The following is an 18,095-nucleotide window of genomic DNA, read 5'->3' on the forward strand; positions in this document are numbered from 1 at the left end:
AGAGTTATTTTATTAGAGAAGTGGAGAAGTCAAATGATCTAAGTTTCATGTTAAGCTAGAAAAATATGAGCAGATTAAAACTGAATAAAACAGAAAGGATTAAATAATAAATAGTAGAAGTCAAGGTACAGAGCAGGTGAATAGAAAAAATAAACTGTTGGTTCTTTGGAATTATTAATAAAATTGGTATACTGTTTATGACTGATTTAAAAAGATAAAGTACAAGTTACCATTTTCAGGAGTAAAAACACATCATTTCTATTGATAACAAAGATAGTTGATGGAACACTTTGAACAATTTTGTGCCAGTAAGGATGGGATGGGCGTATTGCTTGAAAATCACAACTCTACTAAAAACCAACACAAGGTAAAATGGAAAATCTGAGTATTACTATGTTTATTAAGTTGAATCATTACTAGTAACCTGAAAAGCTAACTCCAGGCCCATATGGTTTCACTGGTGAATTCTATAAAACATTTAAGAAAAAAATATTCCAAGCCTAACTAAAAGTTTTAAGAAAATAGAAGTAGAAGCAATACTCCTCAGCTGGGTTTTGAGGCCAGCATGACTAATATTGTGGACTTTTAAAATGAAATTAGTTTTGTCTCAGCTGTCCAGTTTTTTATTTTTAGTACATTCAACAGTGACACATATTGGATACTCAATAGTTATACATACATGTTAAATATTAAAGTATATTATAATAGGTGCCAATAAATTTTATGTTAAGAGATTACACATAGCGGCTGCCTATTGCTGTAACATTGAATTTCTGGATGGGCTGCACCTTTGGTTGTAATGAAGATTCCAGTTCATTTGGAAAAACAGTGGTTCAAATTCATAACTTGTTAGTTCTGGAAGTGGCTTAAGTTACTACAAGGAGAGTAAATTCTAGACACTGATTGAAAGTATACTTAAAATATTAGTAAAGTCAAACCCAATGATAAATAAAAGAATAATAAATCCTTTATATAAACTGACTGAGACAGGTTTCCCAGGAAAGTCAGGTTGTATACCATATGAAAAGTAATTTGTAGAAGTCTCCATGTTGAATTGTTTAAAGGAAGAAAACCTAAGTGGTCAATCTCAGTTTATGCAGTAAAACATTTGACAGAATAACATTTATTTATGATAAAACCTTTTCTGCAAACTAGAAAGGAAGAGACTTCTTGAATTCAATAAAGGACATCTGTGAAGAAATGTGCAGCCAACTTTATATTCAATAGGGAAAGCTTAAATGCTTTCCCTTGTGATATAGATCAAGATTAAGATGTCTACCATCACCAATTACATTCATTTGAATTCACTGAAATGGATAATTGATTTTAAAATTTTTACAGAAAAGTAGAGGACCTAAAATTGCCAAAACCATCTTGAAGAACAAGGTGGAGAATTCACTGATTTCAAGAGTTAGTATAAAGTGAAAATAATCAGTGAGAGACTGGTAAGGATTGATAAATCAGTAGATTAAAAAGGATGAATGTATCTCAAAAACATGATTGAAAGAAGCTAGACACAAAAGTGTATGGTCTCTATGATTCCATATAAATTTCATTAACATTCAAAATTAACTGTTGCCATACTCTCCTCCAGGGGATCTTCCCAACCTAGGGATTGAACCCAGGTCTCCCACACTGCAGGCAGATTCTTTACTGACTGAACCACCAGGGAAGCCCCAAAATTAACTATGGGCACAGAAATTCGACCGGTGATGATCTAGGGCAATGGGGATTGACTGAAAGGCGGTAGGGTTTGAGGGAACCTACTTGGATGATGGAAATGTTGTGTTTCTTGACTAAGATGGTCAAGGAGACATGTATGGATATAGATACATTAACTCATAGAATGGTATACCTTGGATCATCTCATTATATTGTATGCAAATTTTACAAAAAAGATAATTTGAATATTTTAATTTTACCTATTTATATTTATTTATTTATTTTGGCTGTGCTGGGTCTTTGTTGTTTTGCAAGCTTTCCTTAGTTGTGGCAAGCTATGGATACTTTTGGTTGTGCTGAGTAGGCTTCTCCTTATAGTGACCTCTCTTGTTACGGAGCATAGGCTTGAGGTACAGCGGCTTCAGTAGTTGCTGCAAGTGGGCTTGGTAGTTGTAGCTTGTAGGCTCTTAGAGCACAGGCTCAGTGGTTGTGGATCGTGGGCTTAGTTGCTCTGTGATGTTTGGAATCTTCCTGGACCAGGGATCGAACCCATGTTCCTTGCTTTGCAGGCAGATTCTGATCCACTGAGCCACCAGGGAAGTCTCTAATTTGAATCTTATATTGGCTCCTTGCTTTATATTCCTTTTCTGCAATAGTCAGTGGTAATTTAAATGTTGTTTTTACCATGACACTTTTTCTAATATCCTCTGTTGAAATAATTTTTCTCCTTACTTTTACACTGTGACTAAATCTCAATCATAGCAATTATATAATACTATTTCATTCCATGATTACTAGGTGTAAGTTCCTTGAAGCAAGGAAATGTCTCTTGATCATTTGTGTATCTCCATAATCTCAAGTGTAGAGCTTTGCATATGGAAGATATTCAGAGTTTGAAAAAAGAGGGTGTATATATGTAGGTATGGCTGTGTGCGCATTATTTTCTGCACTTGTACTGTGAATTTTACACAAGTCTTGGTGCATTTTGCCATGTTGTTTAAAACTATCTAATATCTCTGCCGAATACCACATTCATTTATTTAAATAGCATCTAATCTTATTCTATCAAAGCTAGTGTATCTTGCTGATCCTACTGTGACTACAACACTAAATAACCTCAACCAAGCCACATGCCTTGAAAAATGCCAGGCTGGATGAAGGACAAGCTGGAATCAAGATTGCCAGGAGAAATGTCAATAACCTCAGATATGCAGATGATACCACTCATATGGCAGAAAGTGAAGAGGAACTGAAGAGCCTCTTGATGAAAGTGAAAGAGGAGAGTGAAAAAGCTGGCTTAAAACTCAACATTCAAAGAACTAAGATCATGGCATCTGGTCCCATCACTTCATGCAAATAGTTGGGGAAACAATGGAAACAGTGACAGAAAATAAAAGACTGTATTTTCTTGGGCTCCAGAAACACTGCAGATGGTGACTGCAGTCATGAAATTTTCTTCCTTGGAAGAAAAGCTATGACTAACCTAGACAGCATATTGAAAAGCAGAAATATTACTTTGCTGATAAAGGTCCATCTAGGTAAAGCTATGGTTTTTCCAGTAGTCATGTATGGATGTGAGAGTTGGACTGTAAGGAAAGCTGAGCGCTGAAGAATTGATGCTTTTGAACTGTAGTGTTGGAGAAGACTCTTAAGAGTCCCTGGGACAGCAAAGAGATCAAACCAGTCAATCCTAAAGGAAATCAGCCCTGAATATTCACTGGAAAGACTGATGCTGAAGCTCTAGTACTTTGGCCACCTGATGAGAAGAACTGACTCATTGGAAAAGACCTAGATGCTGGGAAAGATTGAAGGCAGGAAGAGAAGGGAACGACAGACGATGAGATGGTTGGGTGGTATCACTGACTCAATAGATGTGAGTTTGAGAAAGCTCCAGGAGTTGGTGATGGACAGTATGGCCTGGCGTGGTGCAGTCCATGGGGTCTCAAAGAGTTGTACATGACTGAGCAACTGAACTGAATAGAAGCCACTTGCCTTGTATATTGACTTCAGATTTCATTCAGAGGTTTTTTTCCCTAAGCTCTAGATAAAGTTAATATTTTCTTTGGCTTATGTCTATGTTTATACCTATGGCTGATGTTTTTTACATAGATTCATTTACTAGGTAACACAAAAATTGCTCGTTTGCTGCTCATGTATCTTTTTTTTTTTTTTTTTTACTAGAGAGAATTCAACTTGACACATTAATGTTTTTAAAATTATTTACCCCCAGTTGCGTGTCTCTTGTTTGTTCTGTCTCCCATCAGATTTTCAAGTGTATTAGTCATTGATAATATGAATGATCATTGATGAATACAGAACATAGCCCTTAATGGCAGAAGAAAATTAACTTCTTAGCCTGAGGTCTTAATTAGGCAGTATTTTATTTCTTTAAAAAATTTTTTATTGAAATATAATTGATTTACAATGTTGTGTTAGTTTCAGGTAAACTTGAAAGTGAATCTTTTATACAAGCGCATGTATCTATTCTTTTTTAGATTCTTTTCCCATATAGATGGAGAAGGCAATGGCACCCCATTCCAGTACTCTTGCCTGGAAAATCCCATGGACGGAGGAGCCTGGTAGGCTGCAGTCCATGGGGTCGCTGAGGGTCGAACACGACTGAGTGACTTCACTTTCACTTTTCACTTTCCTGCATTGGAGAAGGAAATGGCAACCCACTCCAGTGTTCTTGCCTGGAGAATCTCCAGGACGGTGGAGCCTGGTGAGCTGCCGTCTGTGGGGTCACACAGAGTCGGACATGACTGAAGCAACTTGGCAGCAGCGGCAGCAGCCCATATAGACCATTATAGAATATTGAATAGAGATCCCTGTGCTAGGTCCTTATTAGTTATCTGTTTTATATATGGTAGTGTATATATGTCAATTTCAGTCTCCTAATTTATTCCTTCCCCCTTTACCTGCTGGAAGCCATAAATTTATTACCTATGTCTGTAATTCTATTTTAGTTTTGTAGATAAGTTCATTTGTAGCCTTTTTAAGGCAGTATAATTCTTATTTTAAGTTCTTCTGAGTGATGAACAAAACTTTAAAAATATATTATGAAATAAGTTGTTATAACTGTAGCAGATAGTAAAATTCAGTACTGTGTTCTTGCATTTAAAACTTCTTCATTAAGTAGGAACATATATAAGCCATAACTTATGTTTGATGAGTATTGAATAAATATTTTATTATTAATATTTAAAGGTGGCTGTTTCTTTTGTAAATCCAAGAATAGAGATTTTGGAGTAAATGTATTACTCATGTATTATTACTTAAACAATATAAGAAATACATGAAAAACTCAAAATCCATAGGACTCTTGAACATCAAAATTGAGTAGCTCTAGATATAGGGCTGAAGGACTGTGTTTTTGGATGTGGTTTGAAGGGATTGGCTTATGCCTTTTTAAGGGGAAATTCTTACCGGTATGTATAGAGTATAACAATCAATGTATTGGAAAGTTGCAGCTTGGGGAGATGTTTTTGGATTTACACAATACTGCACAGTAATTATGGAGAAGGCAATGGCACTCCACTCCAGTACTCTTGCCTGGAAAATCCCATGGACAGAGGAGCCTGGTGGGCTGCAGTCCATGGGGTCACTAAGAGTTGGACATGACTGAGCGAATTCACTTTCACTTTTCACTTTCATGCATTGGAGAAGGAAATGGCAGCCCACTCCAGTGTTCTTGCCTGGAGAATCCCAGGGACAGGGGAGCCTGGTGGGCTGCCATCTATGGGGTCGCACAGAGTCGGACACAACTAAAGCGACTTAGCGGCAGCAGCACTCTAATTAAGTTTGTTCATGATACTCAACTTCTTGAGTTTGGCATTAACTTACATTCAGATGTTTGAAGTTCAGCCTTAGCATTCTAAGTAAGCATAAAGTAACATAAATCTTCATAAAGTAACGTTTTCAAAGAATTTACTGATTCTAACTGCTGACTCGTTCTATGATATTCAGTGAAACGTTTCAGGAAAAAAAGATTTAAAGTTTAAATCATAATTATACGTGAAAGGATGCCAGTTTGAAATTGTAGAGTTTTAAAGAATAAAGCACAGCATCTTAGTATTTATGATACAGTATTCCTCTAATATATTTGTGTTCTTAGAAATGGGTTAACATAACATTCTTATTTCTAAATGAATAGAAAATAGATACAAATACAAACTAGAAGATAAAAAATGGAAGTAAAACTGTTATAATAACAAATACATTTGGGTTTTTTTTTTCCAGTTTATTATAAGACAGTATTCTATATTATTAGAGGATATTGCTAAAAACCCTACCTGTACCCAAGACAGTTTCAGAGATTGTGTTTTGAAAAATATCAAGATTCTCTATGACTAGAAAAATGTAATGTGATAATTTGGCTTAAAACTGTAAATTTTTAACAACCTGAGGTCTAGAGACAGGTAAGGAAGTAATTACTGAGCTGCACCTTAATGCTCTCATGGCTCATTAGGAGGATAATTGGCTAAATGCCTGCAGTGTCCAAAAAAATCTTTACTTTTCCACATGAAAATGTCTTCTGTTAGTATAATCCAGCACCTCAAGAGCCATAAAAATAATTTTATATAGTTTGTTTTAAATATAACACTTTGTAATACAATTCCCCTAGCTGTGATAGTCTTTCTGTTATAGCTTGACTTACAATTAAAACCATAAATCGTATGTATGGCTTTTACATTACAAGGCCCTGGTAACCCTTTTTCTTGACATTTGAGAATTTGAGGAAGAAAAAGAATAGAGGGGAGAAAAGAAGTAAAAAAGAATATGATGCAGGATAATGGTTACTCTCTCCAGCACAGTTCCTTTTGGGGAAGCCTCTGGGAGGCAGACATTGGAAAACAAAATGTAGGGAAAAGCAACTTTAGGTCTATTAATATCACATATGTCGTATAAAGGGACTTGCCAGGTGGTGCTAGTGGTAAAGAACTTGCCTGCCCATGCAGGCAATGTAAGAGATGCAGGTTCGATTCCTGGGTCGGGAAGATCCCCTGGAGGAGGAAATGGCAATCCACTCCAGTATTCTTGCCTGGAAAATTCCATGATCGTAGGAGCTTTGCAGGCTACAGTCAATGGGGTCACAAAGAGTCAGACACAACTGAAACGACTTAGCACAGCACAGCCCAGTTTGTCATATAAAACATTTTAAAAGGATCAACTCTCAAGTCAAAATTTTGCTGCTCCAATCGTCTTTTAAATTATCTGTTGTCTTATTGTTTAAATTTTTCCTGTATGAAAAGTTTACCTGTATAGATTAAAGAAAAATGAAATCAAAATTCAGTTTGGCATGATAAACAGTAGAAGTTTACCCTTAAAAATTATATTTTCTTTAATAGTCAGCTGTTCTCATAGAAACACTCTGGTGTTGAGAAGATAAAAAGATATTTGGTTTGCCACTGGTGGGTCAGTGTTGTTAAGTCCAGTTTGCAGATCCCTAGCCCAGTGGGTGCCTGGCCCCATGCTGTGCTATGTTTGGTGACACTGGGAGGACAGCACTCAGAGGCTCTTTCTCCTTTTGTTGCTGCAGGGCTTTACTGAGATGTGTTAACAACACTGAGAGATGTGTAAACAACAAACTTCTGAAGCGATCCTTCAAAGTATTTAAATATGAGACTAATACAAATGTATGCCCCCTTTTATGAATTTTATCAAATAATCATTAAACATTTATTGTAGCTTAACTTAAAAGAAACATTTATTATAGGAGCCTGGGTTTTAATCCTAATTCTACTGCATGCTAGTTCTATATCTTCTTTGTGCCTTGTTTCTGTGTCTTTAAAATGGTAATAATAATGGCACCTATGTCCTAGGGTTGTTTTGGGATAAATAAGGTATTTTAATTCCTTTGAGCAGTGCTTGGCACACAGTAACTGGTGCTAGTGCTATGTATTAGCTATTACTTTTGCTGTTACTGTGAAATGATCATATGTCCAAGCTGAGTTTATACCTTCAAGTAGATTTTCATGAATTTGGAACATAATTAATATCACTGTGGAACTACTAGAGATAAATAATGTGTCCATCTGTTGCCTGTGTTATCAGATAACCATTTTGTCATCAGTTCAGAGAAGGGCATTTATGAACTGCAAAATACTGTGTTTTAAATGTCCATCTATTCAAGGACACTTATCTTTCATTTCATAGTGAGAGCAATGTGATTCCTTTAAGACAAGATTGATTCTAAATGTTCAGTTCAATGAAGGACTTGTTTGATTCTGTGTGAGGAATAGGCCATCAAATAGCAGCAGCTTAGCAGGTCTACTCAGCCATAGTGTAGAAGGTTGACACCTAGGAATGAAGGATGTTTGGTTTACAGTTTCAGTTCCTGACACTGGGAAGGCTTAATCTGAGATGAAACCAGGCTTGTCTCCTTTATTTATTTACTTATTTTTCTTTTCTTTCTTTTTTTTTAAACTTTATTTTACTTTACAATACTGTATTGGTTTTGCCATACATCAACATGAATCCACCACAGATGTACATGTGTTCCCAATCCTGAACCCCCCTCCCACCTCCCTCCCCATACCATCTCTCTGGGTCATCCCAGTGCACCAGCCCCAAGCATCCTGTATCCTGCATTGAACCTAGACTGGTGATTCATTGATAGCTGGCCCAACCACACAATTTGGAAGTATTGCTTAGTATTTGAGGTTCCTGCCTTAATTGTCTGGTATGTAGGTCCTGGTACTCCTAGTTGTACCAGGGAATAACTCATTTGTTAACTTCAGTTTAGAAAGTTTTAAAAGGTATCTTTCTATGAGTAGTCTTGATACTAAAGAGAATGCGAAAGATTTTAGACTTCATGAAGGCTTGGCTCTTTTTCTTGCATCAACCTGCTTTCCCATTATTTCAGCTTGATGTGCTGTCTGGCCTCTAGAAGGTAAATGGCATTTGCTTAAAATGTGGACCTTGAGTGCTTATTGTTCACTTTCACCCTCTGGGTTTTTAAACACTTAGATCAGTGGTTTTTAGCCATGAAGGCACATTAGTACCACCTTGGGAACTTTTAAGAAAATAGAATTCCCTGGTCTTAAAGCCCAGACCAATTAGTCAGAATCTCTGGGGTGGTTGAGACCTGGCTGCTGGTATGTTTTAAAAGCCTCTTGGGTGATTCTAATGTGTAGCCAGGATTTAGAACTCTTGATTTGACTTATAATAAGGAGATATCCCATGTCAGGGGGCTACTTGTTTGTTTGGGAATTGCCTGCCTGCTTTATCAGTGTACTCTTGTCATTCATCTGGTTTCCTTGGATTTAGGGGACTCTTGGTGAGTCTATAGCAGTGCTTTAATTAGCCTAGATTGTATGCAGGTCAAGAAGCAACAGTTAGAACTGGGCATGGAACAATAGACTGGTTCCAAATTGGGAAAGGAATATGTTAAGGCTATATATTGTCATCCTGCTTATTTAACTTATATACAGAGTACATCATGCGAAATGCTGGGCTGGATGAATCACAAGCTGGAATCAGAGTGCTGGGGGAGACATCAATAACCTCAGATATGCAGATGATGCCACTCTTATGGCAGAACGTGAAGAAGAACTAAAGAGCCTCTTGATGAAAGTGAAAGAAGAAAGTGAAAAAGCTGGCTTAAAACTCATCATTCAAAAAATGAAGATCATGGCATCTGGTCCCATCTAGGAGACAAAGATGAGGAAATAGATGGAAATAGATGGGGAAACAATGGAAACAGTGACCGATTTTATTTTCTTGGGCTCTGAAATCACTGCAGATGGTGACTGCAGTTGTGAAATTAAAAGATGCTTGCTCCTTGGAAGAAAAGCTATGACCAACCTGGAAAGCATATTAAAAAGCAGAGATATTACTTTGCTAACAAAGCTTCAAAGTAGTCATCTATGGATGTGAGAGTTGGACCAGAAAGAAAGCTGAGTGCTGAAGAATTAATGCTTTTGAAATGTGGTGTTGGAGAAGACTCTTGAAAGTCCCTTGGACTGCGAGGAGATAAAACCAGTCAATGCTAAAGGAAATCAGTCCTGAATATTCATTGGAAAGACTGATGCTGAAGCTGAAGCTCCAATACTTTGGCCACCTGATGTGAAGAACTGACTCTTTGGGAAAGACCCAGATGCTGGGAAAGATTGAAGGCAGGAGGAGAAGAGGGTGTCAGAGGATGAGATGGGTTTTATTTCATCACCAACTTGATGGACATGAGTTTGAGCAAGCTCTGGGTGTTGGTGATGGACAGGGGAGCCCACTGTGCTGCATTCCATGGGGTCACAAAGAGTCAGACTCGACTGAGCGACTGAATTGAACTGAAAATAAGCCTCTTTGTTTTACCTTTAAAAGAGGAATCTTAGGATGTAAATGTATAAAACATGTTTATCTTGACCAGTCTCTGAAAATAGGCTTTAATTTCCTTAAAATTTGGCAGTAGAATGTGAGTTTCTTTTTCTTATTCTGGTATTAAGTCATTGAATTGTAAATGTCAGATCTAGACTTTTTGCATTTAGAAATTTCAGAAGGCTGGAGGGCTGAAGTATTCTGTCTCCTACAGCTGGCTTAGAAAACAAACTAATATGTATGTTTGTGTTTTTCTTTTCCCTTTTCTCCTCTTCTTGTTTCTTTTAATTAAAAAAAAAATTTATGTTCTGGGATTAAATAGTGCATAATGAAGTGTACCAGGGAAGCCTACAATAGTGCAAAGTATTACGTGAGCATCTTTGGGTCTAAAAATCATTCAGTTTCTTTATTCATTTCAGTGCTGCTTTGAAGTATTTCGTGTATCCCTTTAATCTTAATTCATCACTAAAGGGGGTTTGGAGAACAGAATAAAAGGTCGAGAAAGGTATAAAGAAATGAACATAAAGGGTTTCACCTTTAGTACTTTTCTTATTTATTTACTAATTCAACATATTTGATTTCTACCTTTTCATTTGTTGTTCAGTTGCTAACTTGTGTCTGATTCTTTGTGACCCCATTAGCTGCAGCACACCAGGCTTCCCTGTCCTTCACTCTTTCCTTGAGTTTGCTTAAACTTATGTCCATTGAGTCAGTGATGCCATCTGACCATCTTATCCTTGTTGCCCTCTTCTTGTCTTGCCTTCAGTCTTTTCCAGCACCAGGGTCTTCCAGTCAGTAAGCTCTTGAAATCATCTTTTTATTGCTTTTCTTTTAAATAACTAGGAGTGTAGGATAATCTTTTCTCTTAAATTTTTAAAGAGAGAACACAACTGAATAGAAACTTCATTCATTTACAGCATTAAAACATACATTTAAGTAACAGATTTGGTTATACTAATTAACATCATGAAGGAAAGAGGCCAGAAATATGCATTTGTGTGAGCTAATCTTTTTAGTTCTCATCAAATGAGTCTTCTTCAGAAGAAAAGGTTTGGTTCTATCTTGAATTACAAAAATTTAGTTTCTTGGAAAGAATTACTCTGTAAGTAACTTTGCAGACCTAAATGACCCAGTAGGGTTTTGCATAAAATGCTATTATAGAAATGTGAAACAGTTATTTTCTGTTTAGTTTTTCTAGACAGTTTATATTATAAAGCTGCTTTGTATCATTTCACAAAACATTTACTAAATGCCCACTGTGCAAGATACTTTATAAGGTCCTTTGCTGAAACATGGTTAAATATGCAATCAAGTGAGATAGGTAAAGAATTGATTATAATATAAGGTATAATGACATAAATTGAGGTTAAAAATGTTTTGTAGGCGAGCTGAGGAAGGAATGATTCAGTATTGGTGTAATTTTCAAAATTAATGGATTAAAGTATGAAACATGTCTAATAAGATCTTTTAATATTAAGTGATTTATTTAGTCAGTCATTCATAAACACTTTGTTTACTTTCTATATCTTAGTTAATTTTTCTGAGTGTATTTGTTGCTACAGTTTGTCATAAGAGATACTCTGAAGACTCATGTAGCAGTTGTATTTTGCTTTTCTACTCTTTTTGGAATTAAAATGAAATTGCCTGGAAAATAATAGACTTGTTCACAAGATATGTGTAGGAGTCTTCAGGATTGCTGTACTTTTGATTTACTATAGCTTAACACCCGATATGAAGAACTGACTCATTGGAAAAGACCCTGATGCTGGGAAAGACTGAAGGCAGGAGAAGGGGATGACCGAGGCTGAGATGGTTGGATGACATCACCAACTTGATGGATATGAATTTGAGCAAGCTCCAGGAGTTGGTGGTGGACAGGGAAGCCTAGAGTGCTGCCATCCATGGGGTTGCAAAGATTTAGATACGACTGAGCGATTGAAGTGAACCGAAAAGTTAGAATAGCTTTGAAAAATGTATTGAATCAGGTGGATTCTCATTAATTTATGGATTATTATGTAATCAGGACCGGCCTTCTGAGCTCTGCCACCATATATCTACCATGGAAAATATTCTGGGAACCTGGATCAGTAGGAAACATCCAAGTGTCCTAGACTGATTTTTTTTTTTAGGTTGCTCAGCAGTGTCCAACTCTTCCTAGATTCATAGAAGCCATCAGTTTAAAGAGGCCTTGAAGTTTATGTAGTATAACTCAGTTTAAAAGGATTGAGGCCTGGAGATGTTAGGGGATTAATCCAGTGGTCAGAATAATTTGAAGAGATCTTTGATATTGATATATTCATATTGCTATTTTTGTTATTTCTCTGGCAGATTTAAAGTGGTGTGCTTATTTGCTATTTAGAATTTTGCCAGTCATTAAGTATAGACACTTATGTTGATGTATGGCAAAAACCATCACAATATTGTAATTATCCTACAATTAAAATAAGAACAGATGTCTGAAGAAGAGGACAAATGAAACAACATAAGTAGCTTTTTCATAGTCCTAAACATTTTAATAGTCATTATTTGCATCTGACTATATTTTTTCTGCTATCAGCTGCTATATGCTTTCCTAACTCTCTGTCCTTCCCCATCTCCTTGTCTTTTTTAAAAAACAAAGTACAGTGCATTTGGCCTGAAAACATATGTTGCTTGATGGCAAAATGAAGTCATAACTGGTTATTTACAGAAAAGAAATAACTGTAAAGAAATCTGAACATATATTTTAATGAACAGTATATCTTTTAACCAGATGTTAGAGAATTTTGTCTTAACCCCATGTTTATATTGTAAATTGCAAAATTATAGTAGTATTAGATAGGAATAGTGATTATGCTATTTTTCATGTTGTGTTTGGTTCAGAATACATATCCTTAATGAATGTGACTTTTGTCCATTCCTTTTCATTGTAATTTGTGGGAGAGATAAAGAAGAATCAGATTTTCTCATTTTTCAATTTCCTGCTACAGTATAAAAATGTCATTATTTCTGATGATACACACACATATATATATATGATGAAAAGAAAATCTTTCTAATTTTTACCATTATATGTTATTCCAGTGTGGTAAATGCAAACCTTTTATTCATACTCAGCATTTATAAGACCACATTTTACAGCAATATATTGATTTTTTTTATTGCAGGTACATGCTGGGACTTGCAGCAATTCCAGCAGTTATACAGTTTTTTGGCTTTCTCTTTTTACCTGAAAGTCCTCGATGGCTTATTCAGAAAGGACAGACTCAAAAGGCCCGTAGAATTTTATCTCAGATGCGTGGTAACCAGACCATTGATGAGGAGTATGATAGTATCAAAAACAACATTGAAGAAGAGGAAAAAGAGGTTGGCTCAGGTATGTGGATTTTATATATATATTAATTTTAAGACTATACAATAATTTTACTTATAAATCATATTCTTTTAATTTTATTTAATGTATCTAAATGATGGAGTGGTTCTATATGTATAACCAAGCCAAAATAAATATATTTTAATTTCAAAAGCAAATAATTGTGTTATAAAAGAATGAAGGAAATTCCCAGAATGCCACTGTCCTCACAAAATTTTTATTTTTGTGATTTCTTTTAAGTCAGAATACTTGATATAGGTGTCATTTTGTATGGGGGGACATTTTTTGAGTATATTTTACATGTAAATATATAATATATAAAGATAAACTTGCATTATTGACGTGTCTTAAAAGTGAGCATGAACTATTGTCAAAATAAAACACTTAAGTAAAATTTAACACCTTGTTTACATATGTTACATTAATTTCCATACTAATTTTTTCCATACTAATTAATTTCCACATTAAGACTAAGCATATACCTTCATATACTAGTTATGGGATAGTTTTGCATTTCCCTGTTTTCCTTAAAACGTTTGTCTAATCACAATTTCACTATGTCAGAAACCAAAAAATAAAGCAAGTTTCTGGTTAATTTATGTTGATGAATATAATTTCAGAGAAGAAATCATATAGGGATCTAAAGATTCTTAGACAGGATCTATAATCTTGACAGCTTGATTTGGGTCAGCAATTTGTTTTATGATGGGAAAAAACCAGATATTTTATAATGCTTGTTGGATTCACATTCCCCAAAACTGTTTCATTTTCTCTCAACTTTCCTCCTGCCTCTATAGTAAGGGGTTGTTCAATGGAGATGCTTAACTTATATTAGTAAAATGGTTGTTCATACATGAAAAAATACCAAACACAAACACACCCCTTTACTGATATATGTCTTACACAAGTCTTGGAAGGTCGTTCACTCACCTCTCTTACTATTCTTTGGATACTGAAGAAATAGTAGAATGAACGCTCTTCAGAAACTGGTCACTTCTGTAGCCATACGTGTGTGCCTAGTTGCTCAGTTAGTCCGACTCTTTGCGACCCCGTGGACTGCAGCCTGTCAGGCTCCTCTGTTCATGGATTTTCCAGGCAAGAATACTGGAGTGGGTCGCCATGCCCTCCTCCAGGGGATCATCCCAACCCAGGTATCGAACCCAGTTCTCCCACATTGCAGGTGGATTCTTTACCAACTGAGCCACCAGGGAAACCCTATGTGGCTTGACTTAGATATACACAGCACAACACTGATCTTATTACTTCCTTGCTCAGACCAAAGCCTTTAGCTAATTGTGAGCCCAATCTAGGTGAAGGTCATTTTTAACAAAAAGTTTCTCAGTATATATACCATGTGCCTGGCATTGTCAGCATTTCTAATACTCTGCGTGCACCTGTGCATGTGTCCTTAGTCACTTTAGTCGTGTCCAGCTCTTTGCAGCGCTATGGATTGCAGCCTCCCAGGCTCCTCTGTCCACGGTATTTTCCAGGCAAGAGTACTGGAGTGGATTGTCATGCTTTCCTCAAGGGGATCTTCCCAACCCAGAGATTGAACCCACGTCTCTAATGACTCCTGCATTGGCAGGCAGGTTCTTTACTCTAGTGCTGACCTGGGAAGCCCAAGTACTCTGCGCATTAGTGCATATATTAAAGAGAATTTTGCTTCAACAAAATAATTCATTTTTATGGGTTCAGGATTGTATTAGGTTTTAAAATATAATTTCAAATGTTAATTTAAGTTACAAATAACTTATTTTATGCTTCTGACTAAATTCCTTTCATCAGTTACTTGAATTAAATATGAGGTTGTTTTTGTAGTAATCAGTACACTTGAAACCCATGTGCTAATAATGTGTGAGTGGAAATATTTGTTGAGTATTAGGTTATATTAAATACTACTTAGAATATAAGTTTTTATTAATCTATGTGAGGAGTAGGAGAACAACTTAATTTAAAAAAAAACCAAACATGTTCTTGTTTTGGAGTGGGTATACCACAGAGTCTACTACACAGCTTTGGATATGCAGCTTCGTTTTGACTACTTAAGAATTTGTCTGACTGGTCTAGCCATGCAGTTGTTGACACTGCACATTGCCTCTCGTGACTATTTGCAATGTATAATCAAATGGGTTTTTATAGATACTTGAGGTAAACAGGATTGCCGTTACCTGCATCTGCTTTGGTGGTGGTTGTGGTAGTTTAGTTGCTAAGTCATATCCAACTCTTGTGACCCCATGGACTGTAGCCTGCCAGGCTCCTCTCTCCATGGGATTCTCCAGGCAAGAATACTGGAGTGGGTTGCCATTTCCTTCTCCAGAGATTGAACCCAGGTCTCCTGCATTGCAGGCAGATTCTTTACTAACTGAGCTACAAGGGAAGCCCCACTTTAATTTTTATCAGAAGTCTTTGGGAACTACTTACTGTGTTTAAGCTATTTAAATATTAGCTATTTAATCATTTCCATTTAGCTATTAAAGTTAAATCGCTCGCTCAGTCGTGTCCGACTCTTTGCGACCCCATGGACTGTAGCCCACCAGACTCCTCCATCCGTGGGATTCTTCAGGCAAGAATACTGGAGTGGGTTGCCACTTCCTTCTCCAGGAGATCTTCCCAACCCAGGGATCAAACCCAGGTTTCCCGCATTGCAGGCAGACACTTTTAAACTCTATTTAATCATTTCCTCATTAAACATTGCTTTATATGCACATTTGGCACAAATTTTCTTTTTAAATTATATACATAAATGTATTTGTTATACATCACATATTCATTGAAAATTTAAAGAAAAGGCAGCCATCATTTCAAAGACAAAGTGGCAGAAATCTTAATACTGTGTTATTCACTGAATCTCAACATGTCTTATGCTTGATTAAATATTATAAACTTTATAACTAATAGGATTAATAATTTATCCATCTATGATTTATATTATCTGAGTATTATCATCTTGCTAAATTTTAAAACTAATCCATTGTTCTTTTATAAAGGTAAAGAATTAATAGCATTATGGCATGAATGCACACAGTTTTGCCCATGTTACATGACACCAGTAACTTGGGGCTTCATTTTTGTTATTGAGGAATCCGACCACAATAAAACATGTTTTGCACAGTATCCATTTTATTGCATGCATCATTTTCATGTCCATGAGCAAAACTGTGTCAATTCAGTTGGAAAATAGAGAGCAGTGCTAGAATTTGCCTTAACAACCAGGATGTCTTGCCCTCAGTCACTTTACATTTGAGGATAGGCTACATGAACTATTACACATGAAGAAACAGCTGACTTTGAAATAAAAATGTTCTGGCTCAGAGAAGATTCAGCCATTGTGTTGGAGGATTAGAGAGTGACGTATGTCAATCAGTCCATGGATTCTGTTGAGACGAATTTCAAGCCATGACTTGGAGCCCAGAAACTCCGAGTGTTGGAAGACAGTTGTTTGGAGGGAAGAACCTTGACCTAGGCACCGTATATACCCTGATATTCCAGGAGGGTAGAAAGTAGTTGTTTAATAATACTGCTTTTCTTTTAGGCAGAAATATTTTATCATCAGACATGGTGGCTTGGTTTCTTGCTACCTGTGAGCGTGCTAAATCTGATTCCAGATCAGTAAACCACGTCCTTCTCTGAGTTCCCAGTGGATTTGTGACTTGTGACTGTTGTGCTCCTTAGTGAAGTGAAAGTTGCTCAGTTGTGTCTGACACTTTGTGACCCCGTGGAATTCTCCAGGCCAAAATACTGTAGTAGGTAGCCTTTCCCTTCTCTAGAGGATCTTCCCAACCCAGGGACTGAACTCAGGTCTCCCACATTGCAGGTGTACCTTCTCTGTTTATGTAAATTTTTTTTCCCTTGGTCACTTGAATTTAAATTTGACCTCTTTGAGGAAAATAGGGATAGTGACTGAATTATATATTAATTTTTTTGATGTAGGAAATGTCAGTGTATATGGGACTTAATTACTTCTGGGTTCAAAACACAATTTATGACTTTATGCAGTGAATATTGTGGCTTCTCTGAACAGGTCAGCAGCAGAGATGAGGCTCATAGGCCTTGCTTGGAATAGGATGGGGTTTAAATGGGATTTCATCTCTTCTGCACATGGCATGAAGGTCGACCTCAAATTAGGTCCTATTTGCCTTAGGCAACAGATCCAAAAATATTGCTTTGATTTATGTCAAAGAGTATTCTCTGTTTTCTTTTGAAAGTTTTATGGTTTCCATTTGTACATCTAGGTCTTTAATCCATTCTGAGTTTATTTTTAAATATGATGTGAGAAAATGTTCTAATTTTATTCTTTTATATGTAGTTATCTGGTTTTTCCAGCACCACTTACTATAGAGACTGTATTTTCCTCACTGTGTATTCTTGCCTCCTTGTCATAGATTGACCAACCATAAATGTATGAGTTTATTTCTGGGCTCTCTATTCTCTCTATTCTCTATTCATTGTTCTGCATGTCTATTTTGTGGTCAGTACCATGCTGTTTTGATGACTTTGTAGGAAGTCAGGAAGCATGATACCTCCAACTGTTATTTTTTTCAATATCGTTTTGGCTTTTCAGTGTCTTTTGTGTTTCCATAAAAATCTTAAAATTACTTGTTTATTTCTGTGAAGTGTACCACTGGTAGTTTGATAGGGATTGCACTGAATCTGTAGATTGTCTTGGGTAGTGTGGTCATTTTAACAATATTAATTCTTCCTATCCATCAACATGGTATATCTTTGCATCAGTTTGTATCATCTTCCATTTCTTTCACAGTGTTTTATA

General features: G+C 36.3%; 1 protein-coding gene across 1 annotated transcript in view; it reads left to right on the plus strand.

Annotated features, from left to right (window-relative positions):
- Positions 1–18,095, plus strand: part of SLC2A13 (solute carrier family 2 member 13) — a 515,613-nt gene that overhangs the window by 107,067 nt on the left and 390,451 nt on the right. The window contains exon 3 of the mRNA XM_027967447.2: positions 13,122–13,330. Within this exon, the coding sequence (XP_027823248.2) occupies positions 13,122–13,330 (209 nt within the window). The remainder of the gene's footprint in view (positions 1–13,121; positions 13,331–18,095) is intronic.

The sequence above is a fragment of the Ovis aries genome, chromosome 3 (assembly GCF_016772045.2).
Source record: "Ovis aries strain OAR_USU_Benz2616 breed Rambouillet chromosome 3, ARS-UI_Ramb_v3.0, whole genome shotgun sequence".
NCBI classification, from domain to species: domain Eukaryota; kingdom Metazoa; phylum Chordata; class Mammalia; order Artiodactyla; family Bovidae; genus Ovis; species Ovis aries.